The sequence below is a fragment of the Guyanagaster necrorhizus genome (genome assembly GCF_019112545.1).
Source record: "Guyanagaster necrorhizus MCA 3950 unplaced genomic scaffold BT62scaffold_2, whole genome shotgun sequence".
NCBI classification, from domain to species: domain Eukaryota; kingdom Fungi; phylum Basidiomycota; class Agaricomycetes; order Agaricales; family Physalacriaceae; genus Guyanagaster; species Guyanagaster necrorhizus.
This window is the reverse complement of record NW_025064881.1, coordinates 1,950,130-1,972,926: the sequence shown is the minus strand read 5'-3', so window position 1 is coordinate 1,972,926 and position 22,797 is coordinate 1,950,130. Positions and strand designations below refer to the sequence as shown.

The 22,797-nt window shown below is 48.2% G+C and overlaps 11 protein-coding genes across 11 annotated transcripts; 7 read left to right on the top strand and 4 right to left on the bottom strand.

The window, feature by feature from the left end:
- Positions 1-54: 54 nt before the first annotated feature.
- Positions 55-2,702, top strand: BT62DRAFT_882265 (Sec1-like protein; the record flags this gene model as incomplete). Its single annotated transcript, XM_043182699.1, has 13 exons — positions 55-159; positions 212-292; positions 344-455; positions 504-712; positions 775-879; positions 931-1,120; positions 1,173-1,399; positions 1,447-1,537; positions 1,585-1,659; positions 1,714-1,880; positions 1,930-2,386; positions 2,437-2,538; positions 2,590-2,702. 13 exons carry the CDS (start codon positions 55-57, stop codon positions 2,700-2,702), a joined length of 2,034 nt encoding a protein of 677 aa, XP_043045695.1.
- A 404-nt stretch (positions 2,703-3,106) lies between these two features.
- On the top strand, positions 3,107-4,532 carry BT62DRAFT_288350 (uncharacterized protein). The gene is made up of 6 exons (XM_043180372.1): positions 3,107-3,389; positions 3,439-3,525; positions 3,669-3,674; positions 3,726-3,781; positions 3,834-4,058; positions 4,108-4,532. The coding sequence occupies exons 2-6, from the start codon at positions 3,507-3,509 to the stop codon at positions 4,390-4,392; spliced, it is 591 nt and encodes a 196-aa protein (XP_043045694.1). The 5' UTR covers positions 3,107-3,389; positions 3,439-3,506; the 3' UTR covers positions 4,393-4,532.
- Positions 4,494-7,884, top strand: BT62DRAFT_288732 (RNI-like protein). The gene is made up of 3 exons (XM_043180373.1): positions 4,494-4,714; positions 4,782-6,015; positions 6,064-7,884. Exons 2-3 carry the CDS (start codon positions 4,966-4,968, stop codon positions 7,654-7,656), a joined length of 2,643 nt encoding a protein of 880 aa, XP_043045693.1. The 5' UTR covers positions 4,494-4,714; positions 4,782-4,965; the 3' UTR covers positions 7,657-7,884.
- On the bottom strand, positions 7,764-8,974 carry BT62DRAFT_1071360 (uncharacterized protein; the record flags this gene model as incomplete). Its single annotated transcript, XM_043178745.1, has 5 exons — positions 7,764-8,094; positions 8,150-8,533; positions 8,580-8,634; positions 8,682-8,737; positions 8,788-8,974. 5 exons carry the CDS (start codon positions 8,972-8,974, stop codon positions 7,916-7,918), a joined length of 861 nt encoding a protein of 286 aa, XP_043045692.1. The 3' UTR covers positions 7,764-7,915.
- A 404-nt stretch (positions 8,975-9,378) lies between these two features.
- Positions 9,379-9,604, top strand: BT62DRAFT_881487 (uncharacterized protein; the record flags this gene model as incomplete). The annotated part of the gene is made up of 2 exons (XM_043182673.1): positions 9,379-9,507; positions 9,557-9,604. Coding segments are annotated over 2 exons (177 nt in total), but the record flags the coding sequence as incomplete, so codon positions are not given.
- Positions 9,605-9,948: 344 nt separating this feature from the next.
- Positions 9,949-13,221, top strand: BT62DRAFT_926404 (uncharacterized protein). The gene is made up of 5 exons (XM_043185033.1): positions 9,949-10,157; positions 10,212-11,005; positions 11,059-11,295; positions 11,353-12,561; positions 12,620-13,221. Exons 2-5 carry the CDS (start codon positions 10,296-10,298, stop codon positions 12,825-12,827), a joined length of 2,364 nt encoding a protein of 787 aa, XP_043045690.1. The 5' UTR covers positions 9,949-10,157; positions 10,212-10,295; the 3' UTR covers positions 12,828-13,221.
- A 182-nt stretch (positions 13,222-13,403) lies between these two features.
- BT62DRAFT_960212 (WLM-domain-containing protein) lies at positions 13,404-14,750 on the top strand (the record flags this gene model as incomplete). Its single annotated transcript, XM_043188540.1, has 4 exons — positions 13,404-13,590; positions 13,685-13,785; positions 13,832-14,134; positions 14,189-14,750. The coding sequence occupies 4 exons, from the start codon at positions 13,404-13,406 to the stop codon at positions 14,660-14,662; spliced, it is 1,065 nt and encodes a 354-aa protein (XP_043045689.1). The 3' UTR covers positions 14,663-14,750.
- BT62DRAFT_999946 (uncharacterized protein) lies at positions 14,736-16,433 on the bottom strand (the record flags this gene model as incomplete). Its single annotated transcript, XM_043190859.1, has 9 exons — positions 14,736-14,857; positions 14,905-15,052; positions 15,101-15,246; positions 15,326-15,496; positions 15,549-15,772; positions 15,835-15,887; positions 15,943-16,245; positions 16,312-16,338; positions 16,395-16,433. 9 exons carry the CDS (start codon positions 16,431-16,433, stop codon positions 14,736-14,738), a joined length of 1,233 nt encoding a protein of 410 aa, XP_043045688.1.
- Positions 16,434-16,458: 25 nt separating this feature from the next.
- On the top strand, positions 16,459-18,103 carry BT62DRAFT_1071357 (uncharacterized protein; the record flags this gene model as incomplete). The annotated part of the gene is made up of 6 exons (XM_043178744.1): positions 16,459-16,701; positions 16,754-16,945; positions 17,158-17,277; positions 17,333-17,518; positions 17,578-18,027; positions 18,083-18,103. 5 exons carry the CDS (start codon positions 16,459-16,461, stop codon positions 17,866-17,868), a joined length of 1,032 nt encoding a protein of 343 aa, XP_043045687.1. The 3' UTR covers positions 17,869-18,027; positions 18,083-18,103.
- Positions 18,104-18,146: 43 nt separating this feature from the next.
- On the bottom strand, positions 18,147-20,485 carry BT62DRAFT_977806 (uncharacterized protein; the record flags this gene model as incomplete). The annotated part of the gene is made up of 16 exons (XM_043189301.1): positions 18,147-18,218; positions 18,272-18,331; positions 18,353-18,399; positions 18,514-18,584; positions 18,636-18,678; positions 18,729-18,783; positions 18,815-18,993; positions 19,040-19,106; positions 19,135-19,165; positions 19,282-19,519; positions 19,576-19,633; positions 19,699-19,773; positions 19,823-19,899; positions 19,931-19,999; positions 20,133-20,137; positions 20,205-20,485. The coding sequence occupies 16 exons, from the start codon at positions 20,483-20,485 to the stop codon at positions 18,147-18,149; spliced, it is 1,428 nt and encodes a 475-aa protein (XP_043045686.1).
- Positions 20,486-20,754: 269 nt separating this feature from the next.
- On the bottom strand, positions 20,755-22,783 carry BT62DRAFT_926399 (uncharacterized protein). Its single transcript, XM_043185032.1, has 6 exons — positions 22,751-22,783; positions 22,316-22,702; positions 22,213-22,265; positions 21,364-22,159; positions 20,969-21,313; positions 20,755-20,917 (listed from the first exon to the last, which is right to left on the bottom strand). Exons 1-6 carry the CDS (start codon positions 22,769-22,771, stop codon positions 20,837-20,839), a joined length of 1,683 nt encoding a protein of 560 aa, XP_043045685.1. The 5' UTR covers positions 22,772-22,783; the 3' UTR covers positions 20,755-20,836.
- Between the last annotated feature and the right edge of the window lie 14 nt (positions 22,784-22,797).

The following is a 22,797-nucleotide window of genomic DNA, read 5'->3' as shown; positions in this document are numbered from 1 at the left end:
ACTTTTGAGGAAATTCTGTCCTAATATAGATTTGGTCCCGACGAGCCTGTCTCAATGGCCTCTCGCGACCCAGCATCGTCTGAAGGCACCGACGCCCCTCTGGATACAAATCTCCTCAAGGAAATAGCTCGAAAGGCTCTTGTAGATTCTTTGAACTCTGTCTGCTAATTTCGCTTGCACACATGGGCCAACACATTGACCATTAGCATAGGTGAATGGTGCGAAGACCTTGGTACTGGATCCATCATTAGCAGGTCCACTGGGACTCGTGACAGAAGTAGCATTGTTGAAAGTGAGCAGCATATTCCTTCCTCTCATCTAGGAATCCAACTGTCTTCTGCAGCATCATGGCGTTGACAAGATGTTTTGGCTGGAAGCTGGCCCCCTGACTTCTACCACGTCAAATATCATATATCTTTGTCGCCCTCTCATAAAGCACGTCAAGTTTATTGCCGGTATGCTCTGTATATTTCCAGCTATGTGGGATCTTGATCTTTTGGAAGAACAGATCAAACGACACGCCAAAGACGCGGCAAAACACACATATACCTTACTCCTGGTTCCACGTGCTTCTACACTGGTAACGCGGATCCTGGAGGAGGAAGGAGTACTAGGCGATGTCTCCATCTCATCATATAATCTTCAATTTATTCCAATTGAAGAAGATGTTGTTTCCTTGGAATATGAGTCTGTCTTCAAGGACATATGGGTGGTGTGTCCACTCGCTCCATCTCTTATTGATTGCCCTTATCAATCTGCAACTTTCATGGACAGGACGGCGACGAGACGGCAATATATGATTCTGCCCAGGCCTTGATCACGCTTCAGAAATTATATGGTCTCTTTCCTCGCGTTATCGGAAAAGGCGACAAAGCTGCGGTACGTCAATATAATCTTCGCCTACCATTGAGATTGAAACTCCGGATTTAGAGACTTACGGCTCTTCTGACCAGTTCTCTCGCCCAAGCAAGGACATCCTCAGCACCTGACACCCTTTTCCAATCCTCGGACAAAATCGATGCTTTAATTGTCCTGGATCGCCGCGTCGACATGATAACACCCCTGCTTACCCAACTTACTTATGAAGGTCTTATCGATGAGCTTATTAGTATCAAGAACTGTAAGTTCCCGAAAAGCCGGAATGAACCGTGCATTAACTCGAGGTCATGTAGCTCACGTCGAATTACCAACCTCGCTTGTATCTCCGCCGACCGCTGAGACAACTGGCCTTGCGGCAGCCACCCCCTCCACGTCCTCTGGCACTCTGAGGAAAGAAAATAAGAAGAAATACCATCTTTCGTCATCGGATACTCTCTTTGGCGAACTGAGAGATCTGAATTTCTCTGCCGTGGGGCGCAGACTGAACAAAGTGGCGCGTCGGCTGGAAGATGATTATAAGGTACACTTACTCGCGTGAGTATACATGTTGCACTAACCTTTTCCCAGGCGAGCCGGCAAGCCAAGACTATTCCCCAACTTCGGGATGTTGTGGGCAAGCTGGGCGGCTTGCAGAGCGAGCATCAAGCATTACGGCTACGTAGGTAGCTTTGATTTTATATCTCTGGAAAAACTAATGTCGGGCAGATACCGGTCTTTCTGAGCTCCTAGTCCCTATGACCCGGACCGACCATTTCAACAAGTCTCTGGAAATCCAACAAGGTGGGTAGCATCGTTGATGATAGCCAATACATATGGCTTACGCTCGCCTTAAAGACCTTTTGGCGTCTTATAATGTCTCTGAGCAAATATCCGCTATTGAGGACCTCATAGCACAAGGCGCCGAAATCGAGCTGGTAACCAGACTACTTTGTCTCGCAAGTATTACTGGGGGAGGTATCAAGGCAAAGACTTTGGACAACATTAAGCGCGAAATTTTACAGGTCTGATCCTTCGATTACGTCTTTATTATATATTAATGGTATGATTCAGACCTATGGCTATCACAATCTACCAATGCTCTTATCACTGGCATCACCTCCGCTTGCAATTTTACTACCCAATCCTCTTCCAGCATCGGCGTCTGCGACGACGCTGCCGAAGTATCCGTATACGTCACTAAGAAAGTCCCTTCGGCTGTTGATTGACGATAACCCGGAGGCCTTGGATGAGGTCGAGAATGACATCAGCTTTGTCTATTCTGGTTACGCCCCAATTAGCATCCGCCTTGTGCAATGCGTTGCCCAAAGGGGTGGGGTCCTGAGCAATCCGGCTGATAGAGATAAAGCTGTGCGACAAGGCGATAACAGTACTATCCCGGAGGGCAAGGTCCAAGCTCATGCAATAAATGGATGGAAAGGGTTTGAAGATGTTATAGCCACTATACCTGGCGAAACGGTAGATGTCATTCAACAGGGTGTTGGTCGCAGTTCCGCCTCGCCGCCATTAGGTAAGATCCATCATGTTTCCGGTTGTCTGTTTATCTCAATGTCGTTCCAGGCCGGCCGATGGAAAACACTATAACAACCGTCGTATTTTTTCTTGGTGGCTGCACGTATACTGAGATCGCCGCGCTGCGTTGGGTTGGCCGGCAAAATCGAGGTATTGCGTGACCATTCATATTCAAAAGGCCCATACTCATGACTGTGTCAGGGCGCAAGTTTTTAATTGCTACAACAGGCATCGTCAGTGCATCTAGCATCATTGACGGGATTGCTGGAATACGGAAGACGGGAGGATCATCATCTAAGGATGCTGGCATTTAGGCATGTGCTACTATGTTCTCGAAGGTCCAAGCATGAGATTATTAAGTAAGACTAGGCGAGGAAACGTACTGCTTCTTCTTCCACCGAGCACATGGTCGAGTCTGTACCTTGGGCACATTCAATGAATGAAAGATAGCACCGCCCGTTACCGTCTGTATCACGAAATAACGCGCCATGCCTTACGCGACGCGTCTGTTTGGCTGATCGGTCTACTGATGCCTGGGTACTTGAACTCCAGACACCCTCGGACCACGGGCAGACCTGACCTTTTAAGAACAGGTGTATCCTTTTGTGAGGAGTCGATCTTTGCTGTGCACCTGCTCTGTAAATCGAATTGTCGCAGAAATAGAACGCAGTCTTCAAGGAAAAAAAGGCGCTCGAAGCCGAAGATTGAATGTGCTTGGGACTCGTATGCGACACATGCGTGTGTGCCGTAATGCCTTTCCATGCTGGGAACGGTTAGACGATTCAGAATGAATCCAATGGAACACAAACATGCACCTATGGTGGCTGGGGGCTCTTCAATTTATTCTGAAAATCAACAATCGAAGCTGTCAGTTGGACGCTCTTTATAAATACCGCGACCAGAAAAGAATGCGTCCCTTTGCTCCCTTTTTTCCTCTTCATTTGCAGAATCTCACGTCCGGCAATTTCTAAAACAGCTATCCTCTGTCGATTCTGGATTCGGTGAGCCATTGGTCGTTGTAGCATATATAATGCGCTCTGATAGTTCTAGGTTGTCCTCGTTATCGCAGGGCTCTGCCGAGTTTTCCTTGTGCCCTTTTTCTTCGCCGCAATTTTATTATGGCACCTCGAACGGCTGGTATGTCTGCCAATACTGAGAAGCCTCCGAAAAAAAGTGCGTAGTTGTTCTGTTCGGATTTTGGCGGCGCTGATGTCCCTCGTGCAGCCAAATCCTCGAGCTCTGGAGGCGCCAAGAAGAAGAAGCTAACGGCCTTTAATAAGTTTATGGTGCGGGTCCTTCTAGTCTAGACCAGGCATAACTAAACTTTACCCTATCAGCAAAGCGAAATGGCACGTCTCAAAGAGACTCAGCCAGAGATATCGCACCAAGAGAGGTATGTCCAGAGGCCATGTTTTATTCACCAGTACGCTTAGATGTACCACAAGGTTCAAGCTGGCAACCACCAACTGGAAAACAGCCCCAGAAAACCCCAAGCCGAGCACCTCGTCATGATACTCCATCAACCTCATCCCCTTGGTTCTGTCTGTGATGCTGTCCTTGTCGTTTCTGCTGTGATAAATTTGTGTGACTCCTCTATCCACCTAATCCTTCATATCAGGCTAATTTTGATTACTGGAATCTACTTTGGTGATATTCTTGGGCTTAGGCTTGTATCCACATTGGACAAGTATTCAGTGTAGATTTTTATACTGTTATCAGACCCACCGTGCACAAAGACCAGCATCCAAGGCAGATCCCGGTACGTGGAGCATCAGCAGCTTCGCCAAAGAACTCCGCGCCGTTTGCCGAGCGATCCTTTCTGGCCGTCTTGCATGGGTACTGGAAAAACCCCAAGATCCGTCGGGCAAGGTTCGGAGAACAGTTAAATCTCATCCAGGGCGGACCCCGTATTTTGCTCACACCCTGGATCGTGTGTTTGATATGCGTGTATTACGCAGTTGGCGGTGGGAAAAACGCGTGCCCATAGCGGAAGTAAGTATTTGATTCTAGTATTACCAAGTTTGCGAAAACATTTTCTTTCCATTTTCCTACTACGATCCTCCCACTCGTAAACTGCGTTGATAGCTTTGGGTATTTGCAATAACAAAGGTCCGGAACGTGAGAAAGACGAGCCCCTGTTTCCCGTGATCTATCGCGACCGTCACTTTACCGGAGGCAGCCAAAGAGATATGTGATTTAGCGCTATGCGTTATCTCCTTCTTCATCTCATTCCTCGACGATAACAACATTGGTTGGCCATTATTTCTCTTCCCTATTATACTGCAACTTTGCCTTTCTCTTGCCTTTCCTCTTGCTCATCTACTACGTGATATAGAATTTCGTCATTGTCTTGGATAGTCGGATGTGATGAACCCTACAGTTATCGATAACAGCGACGCCGTATTCCAGTTCGACTTCCCTGAAGAATTGGACGTAGCGGCTCTGACTCAAGGTATATCGCGTCGTGCGAGTCCAGATTCTGCATCTGGGCAGACGTCATCGGGGATTACAGAGGTCAAGGAGTTCGTAGAATGTATATGGACAGAGGCAGACAGTGGCAAAGGTAAAGGTGTTTCAATGCCCATGCCCATTCCATCTGGTTCCCTTCTCCACGAGGTGGACGTGTTTAGTGACCTGCAGTCGTCGAGCCATCCCGGATCATCGTCTTCGTCATCGGTCTTCATTAATAGCCCACAGAGGGACGTCCATAGTATCTGGACCCCGTCCTCATCAGGTTGTTCCCGAAGCAATGCGAGCAGTCGTCCGCAATCTTTAACTGGGCCATCCGAAGGGACGGTATACGGGAAGGGCAAGGGCAAGGCGGCAGACTTACCCCCGTGTCTGCCGCCCCTCGCCTTCTCCCGTCCCGAATTCAGCTACAGCCACATTGCATGGCCTACTTCGTCTGTCACAGACTCCGTGGAACCGTCTTCTTACGGGTCCCCACGTTTTGATTCGCCGAACTCGCCGAGCCCAAGCTTTTCCTTCGACGCTACTAATTTCCCAAATCCGACTCAATCTAATCCATCACATAATCCAACTCATGTCCGCCGGCGCGCACTGTCTATTAGCTCTATCCATTCTACTTCCTCCGTTAGCACTTTGTCGTTGTCCAAACTCAGAAACAAGGCGTTCAGTGGGACTCCAGGAAATCTGGCGAGGAAACTTCTGCGGAAACCTGGTGTCCCTGCCACAGATAATGGATCCTTGGAGGTGCCTTTCCAGTCTGACCATCACATACTTGACGAGCAATGCAAAGATGTTCCACCTGCATATACAATCACCAGTAATGACGGGTCACAGAGTCTTTCATGGCCACTTCCCCCACCCACGTTGAAGGGTAAATTGCGCTCGAATTCATCTCCATCATCCTTTTCTATATTAGACCTGGCCACCGCTTCGTCTACGGATCATTTCACACCACTGTCGTTGATAATTCCCAGCTATTTTGAGGCATTGCCCAGAGAATTGCGCTTGCGGGTACTGCTTGCATTCCTCGATGTACACGAAGAGGAGTATGAGAAGGACCTTATGGATGGTCAATGGTCCGTCATGAAGGCTTCTTCGTCGAAGAACAAATGGGTCGGCAGGAACCGAGGCATGCGAGAGCTGGTGAAACTGAGCAGAGTAAGGTCCTATGTTCTTCTCCATTATATATTGCTGATCGATGTCCAGGTGTCGAAATCATGGCAGATGCTGCTGTCTGACGGTCAATTATGGCGGACACTTGATCTCCGATCTTTCTACAATGTTCCCAAAACACTCATCCTTCGGTTAACATCAGTGGCGGGTCCGTTCATCACCAGCTTAAACTTTGCTGGACATGTCTTCTTGCTTTCTACGACGCTTACCGATGTTGCGGATCATCTTTGTGTCCAACTGACAAGTTCTAATGGGGTACCCTTCACGCAATTGACCGCCCTCAACTTTCGAGGGTGCACCATGTTGACTACACAGTCTTTGCACTACCTTCTTAAGGTGTCTCCAGCTCTGGAGAAGTTGGACGTGAAAGGTCTCCACATAGTGACGAATACGACTTGTGAAATGCTGGCAGCAAGTTGTCCACAGCTCACAGTCTTGAACATGAGCCGTTGCCCTAGTATGGACGCCGATGGAATTTATTGTTTATGTCAAACTGCGATCTCTCGAAAGCGGACTCTATTAATAAGGGTGCTTCGTCTCTCGGGATTGAAATACGTCGATGATAAGATGATGGCCGTCGTAGGGAAAGCATGCCCTGATCTGGAGGTATTGGATCTCAGTTATTGCCGTCAATTGCACAACTCAGCCTTGGAGGCATTTGTCGCATGTGGCGAGGACGAGATTCTCGGAGTTGAGACGGTAGTTCTCAATGCTTGTCAAGTTGGGAGGGATGCTGGAGACAATAACAAGTATAGACGTCGCATCACACAGCTCCGCCATATTTCCCTCTCGTTCTGCTTCCTTTTAACCGACATCGCGTGTTCGAACCTTGCTCATTCGGTCCCTCGCTTGGAATTCCTCGAACTCGCGGGTATCGGTGATGACCTTGGAGATGAAGGGCTTATCAGGCTCCTGAATACGACCCCAATGATCCGGCGATTGGATCTCGAAGATACTGCTCAAATCACTGATGCAGTCATTTCGGCCATCACCCCATCTGTTAACGCGGAGGATGAAGCTGTCCGGGATGAACGAGAAGCAGGGCACGCCTTGGAGCATCTCGTAATTTCCTACGCTAGCAGCATTACGGACGACGCGTTGCTGACGTTGATACGTGCTTGTACGCGTTTGAAAGTCCTGGAGGCTGACAATACTCGGATAGGACCAAGAGTGTTCAAGGAGTTCATTCGGTTGAGCCGTAGGCGAGAGGTGTCCGACAGCAGAATCGTTGCTGTAGACTGTCGTACGATTGGCGAGCACGCGGTTAAGGAAATGGCTTCCATGACAAGACCCCGGTTGGGCTGGCGCGCCTATGATTCGAGAAAATTGAAGTACCTCGATGGCCGGGACGGCGATTTGGAAGATTTGAAAGTAGGGCAGGACGAGTGCGACGATAAGAGGGTGGTGGTGAAGACTTTCTATTCGTGGCAGACCGTAGATTCGGTTAGGACGAGTCGGGAGAAGCGCCGGAAGTCTGGTTCGAGGAGGGCTATGAACGGGTCCGGGTGTAGTTCCGACGATGCTGATAATATAGGGCATACGACCAGGTGGTGGTCACCTGGAGGCCGAAGGTCTGGTGCCAATAGCCCGACTGATGTGGGACGCGATACGTGTAGAATCATGTAAGGTTATTTGTTTTACGGTTTTTGCTTCTCTTTTCCAGTGTTTTCTGCCTGATGTACTTCTACTGCACACCATGTACTTTATACAAATATTCTGTGTTGTACTAATATACACTTTGTGTTCATTTTGTATGTATTTTTTGCATCATTTTTTAACGAGACTATTATAATTATCGTCGTGGTTATGATCGCTTATTTCTAGACAGCTCAAGATTCTATTAAAAAAAAATACGACACCAGGGAGGTATAGAAAGACACGAGTCCTACGTACGAGTTCCCTTCTTTGCCTTTTTCTCCGCTTTTGCTTGGGGGGTGCTTAAATCCGCTGCAGAAGTCGAGTCTTTGCTCTTTTGCTTCTTCTTTTTCGGTTTAGTCTGATTAAAGTCATTACTTGACGTTTCATTAGGTTGATTGGCCGAAGTGATTGCGTCGTCTCCGTATCCTGCAGCAGAGACATCATTAAATTCCATAGAGCAAAATAGGAAGAGGAAACTGACCAGCGAAAGGATCAACGGTAGCCCTCCTTCGTTTCGTCCTAGAGATTGCGGAAATATCGGCGGACAGTCTTCGTTCGTCACTCTGTTCCTTAACCTTTCCTTTTCCTTTGACATCAACCTTTTCGTCACCATCGTCATCTATCTTCTCGTCAAATATCTCCAAATCGCTTTCTTCACTGCTTTCTGCGGCATCACGCTCCTTCATCTCCTTTTCATATTTCCGCCGCTCGAGCATTTTGTCAGTAACCTTGACCGGAACGTGAACGTTCGACAGACCAGGCATCGGCTCTGCAGGTGTATCACCAGGAGGCCGACCCACTTTGGCTTGTGTGATAGCATGTTTGATGAATCGTCCGGCGGCGGCTCTGTCGACTTGGATATGTCCTGAGTCTGGTGAGTGAGATGGCGAGGAAATAGGGATTGTGCATACTAGTTTCTGGCTTTTCAGCTTTGTCAATCTTGTCAAAGTAACCTTTTATTCTGTCCTGCGTGAGGTTATAGTTTGGAATTGAGCATTTAGTGAGAGACTTACTAGCTCTGATACTACGGGATGAGTTTTCGGATCGATTCCTCTGGACTTGAGGTAAACTGGGATTGAGATGATGAGCTGAAAAAAGGTAGAAGAGCTGAAGACGGACTGAACACCAAGTCATAAGTGACATAGGTGAGAAGCGTTTGCAGTTTTGCTTGGTCAACAGGCTCCAAGGGCAGCAGAGTTTCGGGTAGAGTCTGGGTAAATAACGGCTCAAGCTGCGCTTCCAGTTCTGAAAGTGACGATGAAAGAGTCACCAACTTGGATTTTGCCTTTGCAGTTTCGCTGGTCATGGTCGTTCACGATAAATCCACGTGCACATGAGTCTGGTTTTGTTTTGAAAGAAACAAATGTAAACAATAGCTTGAACATGGTCAGTCATCTCATCTTGGTGGTGCATTTGCGCAGCCTAACATCTATCCCTAGTCTTCTGAATTGAGATATACAGCCAACACACAGCTAGAGCATTGTGAGTGGTCCGCGTACTCGTGAATCTATTCTCACTTTTAAAATTTAAAATTTGTGCAGTGCATGCTCGATACACAGGAACTGGTCAGTAATACTGATACTATACTGCTGTTTCACCTGTCTGGGCTAGCCACTGACCCACTTACTATAAGGGCATGCGGACTTGACGAAATAGTAAGAGCACTTGTCGCCGCTCTAGAGGTACCGAGTAGACTAATTACCCTGCAGTGACTGGCTGACGCATCAGCACCGTGATACACTTTCGTCCATAGTAGGGCACCCTACTCTGACCTCATACCTTGCCATTGCGGATGGAGAAGCAACGGGCCGCGTCAAGTTTGAAATGACCGAGGCAAGTGTCAAATTTGATGGCTCAGATCGCATATGACTGAAACGATGTATTTCAGCGAATGTTGCAGCCATGCGGACCGCCTCCCCGAAAAGATGATGATTAGGCAGCCGGACAGTACGTTAGAATCCAGAGTGTAGTATACACTGTCTATAGAGACGCATTTGATGCGTATTTTGTGTACGAGAATTCAGTCGGACGCTGGACAGTACCTTGGTCCTCAAAGACCGCAACAGATCCGATGACCGGAAAACCGCGCTGAGTGATCGGAATTTTGTGGCCACGGATGCAGAAAGATGACATAAGGACCCCGTTCCGTTCTTGGAAGTCGTTGTTTGACCGGACGCTCGTCAGGGTGAATTTGATACCACCAAATGGGAATCACTCGGAATCACTGCCATCATCGTATTGGGTATACTGTCCAACGGGCGCCTCCCACACCCCCTTCTTCTTCTCTACCATCTGGCGCTCTTCCTATGTGCCTTCCTGGCTGCCACCCGGCCTTCTGAGTTTTTTTTTTCTTCGAGGTACTCAGCAGAAGCCAAGCCATCGCAACCAAGCCGGCGAATTAGTCACAGGACGCCTGTTTGGAGATATATATATTTGAGTTGAATCAACGATTCAAGTTGGGTGACAAAGGCTATTGTTTTCTGCAGCCGGTGAGTTCTTTCGTGCTTCGACATGCCTGAACAGAGTACTGACAATGAACGCAGCGCCACCTTACATTACCCATTATTTCCTCCCCCAGTGGCACTCCAACTGCGACCCTGCTCGTCCCTACTTAGGCTGCTGTCATAATGGGATCGACCACCACCGCCTCACAGCCCACTTCTTACCTCTCGCCATCACCACCACCACCACCACCACCCTCATCCACATCTGTTCCGGAGCCCGCTTTCATCGTCGCTCGTCCCCACACTGCAGCTACTTCCCGCACACCACTAACTTCCCACTATCGTCCCTTTTCCACATACTACCACCCCGGCATAGAAGGGCCTCATTATCCTCTAAAACGACGCTGCTCGAGTGTCTTCGTCCCTTCAACCAGTGGTCTTTCGTCTTTCGGTAACATGGTTTTCAAACACAAAGACAAGGATTTAGACCAGCCACGTCCCAGCTCTCCAGTCACGCGTCCTCGCAAGGATTCCGACCTCACGTCTCCATCGCGTTTTAAGATCCCCAAGACACTCAGGAGGAAGAGGTCCATTGCCGTCTCGCTCGCCTCCGACATTACGGTGACGCCCCACACCCCGACAATCCAGTTGGCAACCAACGGCCCTCCGTCCTCATTATCGACCTCCCCAACCGAGGAAAAGTCGCCTAGGACCGGATCATTTCCAGCAGAGACCGTAGGGTCCGACGATGACGACGACGGCGAGGATTCCGCCAAACCGCCTAAATACAGGAAGAAGAACACTTGGTCCAGAAACGACTATGGCGTCAAACTTCATCCTTACCCCAAAGAAGCACCATATATGCGCGCGTTCGATCCCATCTATCTTGACATGTGAGTTTCTATTGGCATTGTAAACATCCCAGTCTTTCCTGACTCTCACGCAGTGATCGGTGGAACAACGAGTTATTACATCGTCTTCTGCCCAAGAATTCCCCGAGTTTTCGTGATTACGGCAGTACACCTCCCCGCTCTGTAATTGACTTGGGTTGCGGGCCGGGCTTTTGGATTCTGGACGCTGCGGCCGCATGGAAGAATACCAGTTTTGTTGGATTTGACATTGTGGACGTCCTCGAGCCAGGCGTCCAACAGACGGAGAATGTACGATTTGTCCGTGGGAACTTGTGCGTAATCTTTATGTTACGTTTTGTTACTACTTGATGCATATACCTGGTTCTCAGTATTGCGTATCCTCTCCCTTTCCCTGCCGGCTCCTTCGACTTGGTTAGAATGGCCAACCTCACATTATGCATCCCCTACGAGAAATGGCAATTCGTTCTGTCCGAAGCTTATCGTGTTCTAGCGGTGGGCGGCCGTCTCGAGCTTATAGACGATCAGATCTTCTTTCCTTACGGCGAATCCCCGCCCCCGTTTCCTACGTCAATTTCTGAACGTTTGTCAAGGAAACCTCAGCAAAGCTCATTCATTGACCTCGACGATGAAGATGATGAAGAATCGGGAGAGAGCAGCTTGGAGGAACATAGTCCAATCAGCATGAGCTCAGATTTAGGATCCGACCCCGCCGAGACTCTTGTCGGAGACTACGACTCGCTGTCCTCCTCATCATCTCTGAAGGAGAACTCTTCCACTCGTCACGGCTCTTTGGATCTCTCGCTTCGTGACTTTCTTCCATCGAAGGACTCTTGTATCCTGCAAGAGACGCTGGAGCCATCTAGGTCTTGGACTACCTTGGCCACAGAATCCCGTGAACTGGAAACGGTGTTCGAGATAATGCTGGCGGAACAATATGGCATCCATCCGCGTCCGTCGGAATTCATCCTTCATCTGATGAAAAACGTTTTCGGTCCGGGACACGCTGGCAAGATGAAAAGTATGCATCTCAAGGTGGCGCCAGCGGAGCTCTCTGCAGAGAAGAAGAAGTCCAATATCATAACTGGAGAATTATTCAAGAAACTGACACTTAATATCGAGTGGAAGGACAAGGAGAAGAAAAAGAATCGGCCGCGACGAAATACCTCAGGCAATGACAGTGGATCGGAAAGTCGAACAAGTAGCGACACCTGTGTGTCTTCCGCCTCAGACAGTGCACAGGAGACCATCAGCGCTAAAGCCGCTAGTACACTGGGCCTGTCAATCGCCGAGGTTAGCGCCGCTTCCAAAGAAGCCTCCGCGCGGCGACCCACCTTGACTTTGGACATGCCGACTCCAAACCTCGACCAGACCGGACAACCTGGCGGATTGCTCCTTTGGCCACGCATTTTCCTTCCTTTCTCATCTTCCGACTTGGAGATGCATTGCTGCATATATATGCACACCCTTCTTGGATGCAAGGCTGCTTTGGCGGACTGGGTTGGGGGTTTTGTTGATGAGGCGGGCGAGAGAGTCATCAGTAAATCTGAGTTTGAGGACTGCATTTGGTCGTACGAATGGTATATTCCCCTTTGGTCAGCTGTTGCCGTTTCATTTACTGATGTATTTCGTGTCTAGTTTTCGGCGTCATCGCTTTAATTGGCCCACCGGCCTCCCTAGCTCACAGTGTCCGTCTACCGACAGTGTTGAGCTTCCCCTTAAGTCCACGACGTCCGGCGATCAGGACGTTAATGACAAGACGTCGCAGTATCCTTATGGTCAAAACGAGCTGACCCATGTTCGCACTATCCGCGTCTTTGAGGGTATCAAGTATAACGCTCAATGAAGGGATTACCTCCCCTCTTCGTTCCCATCATGTCCTTTCTTCACCTTACATTTGCATCTTTGGTTGGATTTTTGTCTGGGGTAAAGGCACACCTTCTTTATCATCACGTCGCTTTCATCTGCTCTCACATTTCTCCTAGTTATCGTCATGGCACTTAGAACGCTTTTCTGCATTTTGGTTTACTGTACAATGCTTCCCTACAACGCCATATGAGGCGACTAACACTCTTCTTTTCGAAGTTTATCCCATCTCCCCCGACATATCTCTCTTCCCTCACGTTTTCATGGATACTATCATTATATCGCCTCTCGCATCGCATCGCATACATGGCATACTTGTTGTATTTGTAATAAGCTCTTAATGTTGCAGTAAATCATCAATGTGTAAACATCGTGAAGTGACATTTTATGTATGATGCTGGCAAGGCTGGTCACATCAGATGACCGTGACCCAACCATCGGCATGGCAAGCCGACTGATAGCGCGTTAATCAGCGCAGACACGCGTCTCTTCTCGAAACTTGCGCAACCCCAGAAGCACACCTAAACCGCGGTGCCCTACATCCACCTCGACTACAATGTCAACCGATATTTTCATAAAGTCGTTTACTCATCTCACAGGGCGGCCGAAAGGTGACCAGGCCTTACAGATGCTACGGAAAGTGGCATCGATGGTCAAGCCTATCATGCGACAGCATCAATGGCTTCTTCCTACATTGGCAGAATTCTTTCCGGATCAGTCAAATTTACTCGGTGCGCCTACCAGTTTCGCGAATGCTTGAAGGAATGCTAAGATATCAGCAGGAATGAGTAAGCCAGTGTGCTCACATACTGTTTCATGAACACTCATGGCTCTCAGATGTCAATATGGGACAAAAGATTTTACTGAGACTGCGTCCTGCTTATTCTCCCGACTCATTCTTAGATATAGATCAGGTCGTCCAGACTATGCTACATGAGGTATGTCCCCTTCAGGCATTTGGAAGCGTGGCTAATCATCCCTCAGTTGACACACAACGTTCACGGCCCGCATGACGACAAGTTTTACAAATTCCTTTCTGGCCTCCAGGACGAGTACGAGCAACTTGTGCGAACTGGTTATGCTGGGGAGGGATTCTTTTCCAAGGGTCACCGGTTGGGGGGCAATGCATCGCACAGTGTGCCCCAGCATATGAGTCGCGCGAAGGCACTTGAGGCTGCAGAGAAGAGAAGACGAGCAGCTCAGGTCCTAGGCGGAGGTGGGAGACGAGTGGGCACGGGTTCTTCCAGTACGAGAAATGGAAGGTCGTTACGAGAATTGGCTGCCAGGGTATGCTTCTGCTGGGATTTTGTCGTAGCACTATGGCTAATAACTTGAACGTAGGCTGCTGAGCTGAGAGCACGCGACGAGAAAGCTTGCGGGCTTGGCACACATGCTGAGCAAGAGGCTGAGAAAGCGGCCAAGGAGAGTGTTGTTATTGACCTAACTGGTGACAATTATGAAGAGGACTCGGATCCGGAGGTCATCATTGTGGAAGACTCCCGTGATCAGAAGCCAGGACTGTCCAAAAAGCCTGTACCGGCGCAGACTAGACCATCATCGGCAAATCTTGCAAGGACTGGGGGGAGCAGTAGCATCGCGAAGCACCGCTCTGCTGATTCTCAGGCATCTGCATCGTCTGACCAATGGTCGTGCGCAGTGTGTACACTATTGAACGCGCCCATGGTCCTCCAGTGCGATGCATGCTTGACTACGCGACCCGGTAATGGATGGACATGCCTTGTATGCGGGCAGGGCGGGATAGCCCACGATTTTTGGATGTGCTCTTCTTGCGGTCAAGTGAAGACTCATAGCTGAACGTTTCACTTTATGGGATGCATCCCCGCACTTCTATATCACACTGTATAATACCATGAGCGTAGAAATAATATCATTGTATGGTGATTTTCATGATCTTCACATCATGCTTTTGATCGGCTCTTTCATCCACGCCGTGGAAGAAGAGACTGTCCGTTGAAGTATACTCAAGGTCGACGATGACAAGGTTATATTCTTTGTGTATCGTTAGTCGATAAAAGTATTCTTTGCACAGTACTTACTTTGAGCCGTTGCGCGAAAGGTAGCGTATGTTTCTTTGTTGCGTATGGTCAGCGCAATGAGAGCTACCCTTTGACGTCTGGCAAATCCTGGATCTAATGCGAGTGAGAGTGTCGCCATCAAGGCTGGGATAAGACTGGGATCAAAGACCTAACTATCATTTCAGAGCAATACAATAACGGTAGCATGGAGCCATACAATATCTGCCCCGATTATCAAGTCGGCATTAATTTCTTGTTGGAGTCTTGCTTTAAAGGCCGAAATACTATCTGGACGCAGTGCGTCTGACCAATCCAACATACTCACACTGATGCTATCGCGGTGGTCCATACTAGCGGTCATATCTGAAGACGTCTTTGTCAATGGTGCAGCCGGCGAAAGGAAAGACACACTTGCTGCATGGTAATCTGATATTGCTGATACATCTAGCAATGACATCGCTGTCTACATCTGTCAAATATAGCATCGGTCTCGACGTGTCTCCCGGTGGTATATCTGTCGATGAGGCAGTGAGCATCTGCAGGCTCCCAGCGATCATTCCTAGGAACCCAATCCCCGAACCCAGCTCCAAGATGCGCCTACCGTAAACCCATTCTATTAGGGTTGGTAAGCATTTGGATGTTAGGGACGGAGAGACGACACGAACCTGGATGCATTATTATATAGTTAGCGAGATGCAAGCTCGCGGGCCATGTCCGAAATCCTGTGGTACCGCTTTCTATCATGGTTCCAGATTCAAAAAGAGTAGTCCTAAAGCACTCAGGGGTGACTGGCGTTTCGTTACTAGAGGATGGAGTGTCAAGTCTCCAGTAGTGCGTTACGTATGACGGGGAAGGAGGTGCCGGAACAGAAATACCGCGTGGAAATGTGCTGAAAGATAGAAATACACTCTCAGAACATGTTACTGTTAGGCATGGAGAAAAGTCACGTACGACGTGGATGTTTCTGTCAAGATGCTTAATATTTGCGTATCGATCTCAACGTCCTTCAGAACTCAATGCATTGGCCTAAGACGAGCAGAATCGTAGTCAAGAACATACAAGCTCCAAGTGCTGGACGATCCATTTCCAGAAAGACTTTTGGTATTGTTTAGAAGGGGAGTACTTCCGAAAATGCGGACCCAGAATAATAGATCGGAGAAGAAAATCGTGCAATGTGTCTTTCGGTATGGAGTGAGGATAACGCATTTGAGATGTTGGAACAATCGCAGCATATTCACGAAGAAGAGTGAAAAGTTGGGAATCAGCATTCATATCCAACGTTGAATTCATGAAGCCTGGATGGTGGGAATAAGTCGCCAGCGGTCCGGCGGCCCGCCAACCACCACCCTTCGCCGACCTACCCTAAAGATACCACGTGATAAAATAAATTTTGTTCAAATTGAAGAAAAAATTTCAAGCATGCTGAACCTTTATCGACATCTCACCTTTCGATGCCTACGACAGCATCTAGTCAGGGTTCAGCCCAGTTTTAACTTGTCGTCCTCCGCCACCCGTTTTGCGGATGATGTTGCAGGCGGTCCCTCCGACATTACGCAAGATGCTGATCTCTCTTTGATGTCTGAAGAGGACCGTCTAATGCTAGAAGTCGAGGAAGAAGGCATTCAGTCGGAGGATTCCCTAGCTGAGCAGTCTGAGGAAGCTGCGGAAACTGTAACCGAGGAGATGGACGAATTCGAGGGGGAGTCAGAGGAGGATGAAAGGCAGTCCGGCCACCCAAAGTCGTATGCAACGTTCATGGAGAAAATTGGAGGGGAATTTAAAGAAGCTACTGGGCCCAAGTGGCTTGGTGGAGAAATCGTCGGGTCATTCGTCCTTCATGTTTTTGTGGCTGCTAACGTGTATATTCCAGCCATTCCCAATGAATCGTTCCTTTAAACCTCCTCCGCCTCTTTCGGACAGTCATAGATCATTGATCTACGGGGAGTACATGAGAGACCCCGAGAATAACAATGTGAGAGCGCTAGCACAGCGCCATCATCTTAGTCTAGGTCGCGTTGATGCTATCCTGAGGTTAAAGGGAATGGAACATGCCTGGGTGAAGGTATGTATCTTCGACTTGGTTGTTCTGCATCAGCAGACATACATGATGTTTCAACGATTAGTCTTTAAGACACCTATATGGTTACATTTTTTTTCATTCTCCCTGAAATCTCTTCTTTCCACGACCCCTGTTACTTACTATTTTCTTTAGGTGAAGGCATCGCTTCTACTCGTCTTTTCGTACTGACATCAAGCTCCTTGCTATGTTTCTAGGAGGTGAGTTCAGTTCGTATTACTCTCGTCGATAATGAGATTTTCCATTCATCCGCGAAGTGTAAGACCGGTTGTGGTGCCTTACATCGCGCAGTCAATGGTTATACCAATTTCAACCCTGTCCGATTTGCATTGCATCCTTTTGCATTTTTGCGGTGCTAACCGTTAATTCTAGGGTAAAACTCTTCAGACTGGTTTTCGTATGGGCATGGAGAAGTTGTTATCCGTCCGGGATAGCAGAAGACGCATAAGAAGCAGAGAGGACGCCAACGAAGCTGATGAAATCGAGGAAGAGCCTGGACGTCAGGCCGCACGAGACCGATATGAACGACACTACTGGGAGTCTCTAATGGAAGACGCGGTATGGATGTCTCTTTTCAGAAATGCGGTTTCATGACCATTTATGCGTCACGATTACAGGAACCTGTTGTCCACATGTCTCTCAAGCACTCAAAAGCTTTGGCTACTAGCAGGAGTGCCTCTGATTATCTTCACACTGATGATCCAAGGATAATGCCACGAGTCAGAATACCTCGATATGTGAAGAAACCCAAGGAGAAAATCCAGGTGGTGTCAAAATCGTCGAGGCCGGACTTGAAGTTCGTGGATGTCGGTAGCAAGTTTATTGATCAGCGCAGTCTCTTGAAGAGGTATAAGGCTTCGGAGTGGAGGTTGGCAAAACGGAGAGATAAGCGCGGCCTTCCGTCGTAGTCGTTTGTTCTGGATCCACCAATTTATTCCTACCACCGAGTTCAAAAGGACTGAGATATTCTCATTGCAAGGAGAAGTGCATCGTGGTCGCCGATAATTACCCTGAAATGACCTCGGCACGATGCCTGCATTATTTGCGTGCTGGTGATGTACAGGCTAGTGAGTGCAAAGTCAAATCGCTCTGCCCGGAGAAGCATAAATTAAAGTGTCATAGTTCCTTAATAAGTTTGAGTGCATTGACTACTACCTTCAATTGGTTCTTCCTTCATGTAAATAAATCAGTGAGTGAATCTGAAGTCTAGTCTTGCGTGTGATTGGTCTGTTGTTGTGTCGGCGTAGATTTGTTGCTCCTAGTATATGTGTTAAGATTCATCCATTCCAAAGTGAAGCAAGCCAAGTTCACCTCTTTAGTCCATGAGTTCCATGTCTTGTCTCGGCGCGCATTGAGAAAGCGATAGAAAAACTATGTCAGGATGTACAGGACAATGTTCATACAACGTATTCCAATTAAGGCTCGATTGCCGCGTTTACCTGAAAATTGCATAAAACGTTGTGAGATATGCGAAATAACTACCGCTCTTACAGAGAGGTTTGTCGTCTTTTTGGTAAATGTTGGCCTGGAAAGCATTAGGGGATTTACTCAACAACGCTCATAACTTACGTATACAATGGTACCCGCCTGGAAGAACATACTGTAGATACTGGCAGATATAGTCCTAAAAATACGACACCTTATGCATGAAAGAAAAGTAAAAATTATTGGTAACCTTGCTTTCACACAGTACGAGTTCCTCGATGCCCAAGCCACCTCTACGCCAGACGTTAGAATTAATCATAGAATAATCGTTGGCCCAACTCACGAATCAGATGGACATCAGGAAACCCTATAATAAAAGTTATGATGATGAAGTATACCTATTCTGACGTATTGCTGTTGAATGTGTACATGCAACACGACGGTAGCGATAACGCCACTGTTAATGGGTTCGCTCAAGAACGAGGTGAATAGCAGCATGATGACTCCAATAATGGTTGATGGAATGGAGAGCAGGTTGGACTCCATGGTGTCAAAGCCAAGGTTACGAAAAGATAAAGTAAGGTATGTCTGGTGGGGGTCAACAAGCACTGTACCGGGGTAGAAGCACCAGGAATGGCCTGGGAGAGAACATACTCATGTGAGTGAGTCCCAGAGCATATAGAGGCCACATTCTCCAATCTTGCAGGGCCTTGAAAATGTTCTTGACGCTGACCTTCCCGGTTATGCACGTCTGATTCAGAAGAGTCGTCCCGGAGGACTCTGTATTAGTCTCATTAGATTTCACTGAGAAGCGGTGGCAAAGAGTTTGTACCATAATGACTTCCTCGCTGCGAAGGTATAAGGTGAACTTGATCAGATCAGACAATGGCACGTACCGTTCTGTAAACCAGCCTTTTCGGAGGAACCACGCCTTGGTCTGTGTCGGGCCAGGTGGCATCGATGAGAACGAAAATAGTCCGCAACCCAAGGTTGTTAGTCCCTCGATGAGGAACAGATAACGCCACTCGGCTTTGCCTCCGGTTTGACGCAATTGAAGAATGCCGGTAGCGAGGAAAGCACTGATAATGACCGACAAGTAGTTGGACACCCAGAAGAATGCGAGTTTGATTGGTACTAATGTAACGGTCATAGGTCTCGAAGCATCCCGAATAAAGAACGGCTTGACTTACATTCGGTTTTCGTATAGAAGTATGAGAGGTACAGGACGATATCAGGAATGAAAACGCCCTGCAGAAGCCCAAGAAAGAATGTAAATGTATGTAAGGGAATGAGGTACGTCGACTAAAAGCGACTGACCGTGTGGCGAGGAAGGACGCTCGTCCTAATAACCAACATTGGCTGAATGCAACATTGCTCCACAGAACCATCTACAGAAATGGAGGGCAAGCGTTATATTTCACTAGTAATATGTCGTACCTGGTACGGAACCCAAACATTTGGTCCCACCCGTTTGAATACGAGTTGGGATGGGAATTTTATGGAAGCCCTTAATCCTGATCCGTGAAGATGCTTCAGGGTACGTACCGGCGATAAGGGAAGAGAGCCGAAAGAGTGTATCTTCCAAGTTGCAGTCATTCGTTGTCAAGTTCAGATCTTCCAAAAAGTTGTCCGTGTTGGACTAAGAAATATTCGATCGATCCAATTCCAAAGCAAAGAACATAGTCGCTGCCCGGATCATGATACGAAGATCAATTTCCCGCACAATGCGTTGTTTGAATGAGCCGACAGAAGCTTTATATGAAAAGCAGAGAACTAACTTTTTCTTTCCGCCAAGTCCACTGTGCATTTGGGTCAAAACGGTGAGGATTTCTCGTATCGGGGCGGAGGGCGATAGGCATCCAGGGTGGCAGGGTCATCAAATACCGAAGGCTGCGTGGCAAACGCGTCCCAGTCATGAGCGACCCGACGTCTCCCTAGGCATTTCCATATTCCAGTCGGAGTATCGTCTACGGGAGCACCCAGAGGAGGTATCTTCCCCTGACCGGCAGATTCCTCTGATAGAGATGCGTCATTATCTTTGTCGTCCGCCAAATTGTCACGATCAGAAGAAGGCGCGTCTTTGGGCAGGCACGTAGACATGACTTGCTGACAGAAGGTGGAAGATGAACTGATGATGTCCCTGTGAAAAAATGGATTGTGTCTATACAAGATGGACTTGTTGTTACAGACCGTTATTGCGTTCTTGATGTCTAGGACTGCACGATTTCAGAAGCAAGTGGTAAGGATTTCCACGTTTGGATGTAATGCTACTACTTTAGGCCGAAGTGCCATCCCCTACGGAATTCACTCTTGGGCGTGAGGAAGCTTTTATGAAGCCTGCCCAGTCGACTTATCCAGGATACATCCAGGTCAGGATAAAGTGTTCTATAGAATATATTTTACGGATTTACAGCAAAAAGATGAGCAGACCGCGTCACCTGGAACTAAACGTTACCGACGAAGCATACCTCTCCCCCTGCCCCTCAGCGCTCTTTGTGCGGTAGCCGGCGGCGCTTTCGGGCCCGTGTTTTGCTAGTATTCCATGGTCAACAATTTCATGAGTGCAGAGTCTATAATGCATACCTGTTCGCTTTGTGGATTCCTTACGGTCTCATCGACACTTAGTATTAAACAGGCCGCCTCAGTAGCGCTGCTGATCGCGTTAAGCTTGACCAGACTGGGTTCCCAGACAAATGCATCCATGTTGTCCCGAACGCCAGTGACTCCGTCGACGTCAACGCCGACCCATTTGTCACCATTCGCATGTTTCATCCGCAATTTGTTTAAAACGTCGGTGGAATCGAGACCCGCGTTGTCGCAAATTTGCCGCGGAATAATCTCTAACGCCTTGGCGAATGCGGTCATTATCAGCTGCTGTTTGCCGGGGATGGAGAGCGCGTGTTTTCGGATATGGGCCGACAAGTCCATCTGCCAATTTGTCATCAGCAATGCTCCATGTAAAGTGAACAGTATGATACCTCGATTGCTCCTCCTCCTGCTACGACATCCCCATTCCGAACGGCACGTTTTACTACCATGATTGCGTCATGCAGACTTCTCTCTACTTCCTCAATGAACTGCTCGGCGCCACCACGAAGAAGAAGAGTGCAAGTTTTTGCCTTAGGGCAGTCTTCAAACACGTTATACCTTTCACCGCCTATCTGCCTCTCTTCAAATCGCCCGCATGTACCAAGGTGCTCTCGTGTGATGTCAGAGCAGGTTGACTGGATGGAACCGCCCACGGCCTGCACTACTCGGCGAAGATCGCCTGCCGCAACACGTCCAGCGCAAAATATATCTCGATCCGCAAAATACTGAGTCGCCAGATCACCGATGGGAAGTTTGCTAAGAACAACCTTGGCGCCTGTCTTCTCGATGGCCTCCAACTTTCGGTAAATAATCTCCCACTCAGCGTCTACGATGGCCTGGTAGTCAGAAACAGCTTCCACTCGCACTTCGGCGTTGTCCTTCTCGGCCTTGAGCTCCAACTCGACGTTGAGACATAAAATAAGAGGATTACGAAAAGATTTGGGCTGTTGCTCCGCGCCAGCATACGTGAATGTTTTCTTGAATGAAACACCTTTGATGAGAAGAGAATCCTGCATGCCGCCACCTGCGATCTTTTTTACTCCAATAAGAGACTCATCCAACTCGTCCTGATCGAGACACTGGACGGCGTCGACAACCATATTGGAGAAAAAGGGCTTTTCGGAATGAATTAGTTTTGAAGACATGGAAGTTGATGCACATTTTAGAAGTAGAGACCGGAAGCGCCTGCAAGAGAACATTCTAGTCAGTGTTACGACCATAGTCAGGCATTGACATACTCTGGATCAGCTCTATCCACTGTGACTTGTATCGATTTGATCCGTTCAATAGCCTGGGTGAAGCGTACGTTAAGTGCTCCAAACCATAGGACTAAAAACCTACGATCTGGGAAGCTTTCCTGAAGCCTTTCAAGATTATATGCGGACTGACGCCTTCTTCGATATAAGCTCTGACTTCCTTCAACAATTGAGCTGCCAGTAGCACCACACTTGTTGTTCCATCCCCTACTTCAGCGTCCTGGGCGCGAGCGATGTCGACCAGAGTTCGAGCGGCAGGGTGTACAATTTCCAAGAGTTTGAGGATGGTAGCACCGTCGTTCGTTATCTGAGCCTCACCACGCTCTGAAACAATGAGTTTGTCCATTCCCCGAGGACCGAGAGTACTGGACAGTGTTTCCGCGACGGCCAGGCATGCAGAAATATTGGATAACAGCTGAGGATTTCCTTGCGATGTATCTGTACCCTCGCGAAGAAGAACGACAGTCGGTTGCTGAATAAAAATTTAGATTAAAAACAAGGTGCTGATTTGCAGACGAACCATGGGAAGACCACGCTGCATTTTTGAACAGTAAAGGAGAAGGAAAA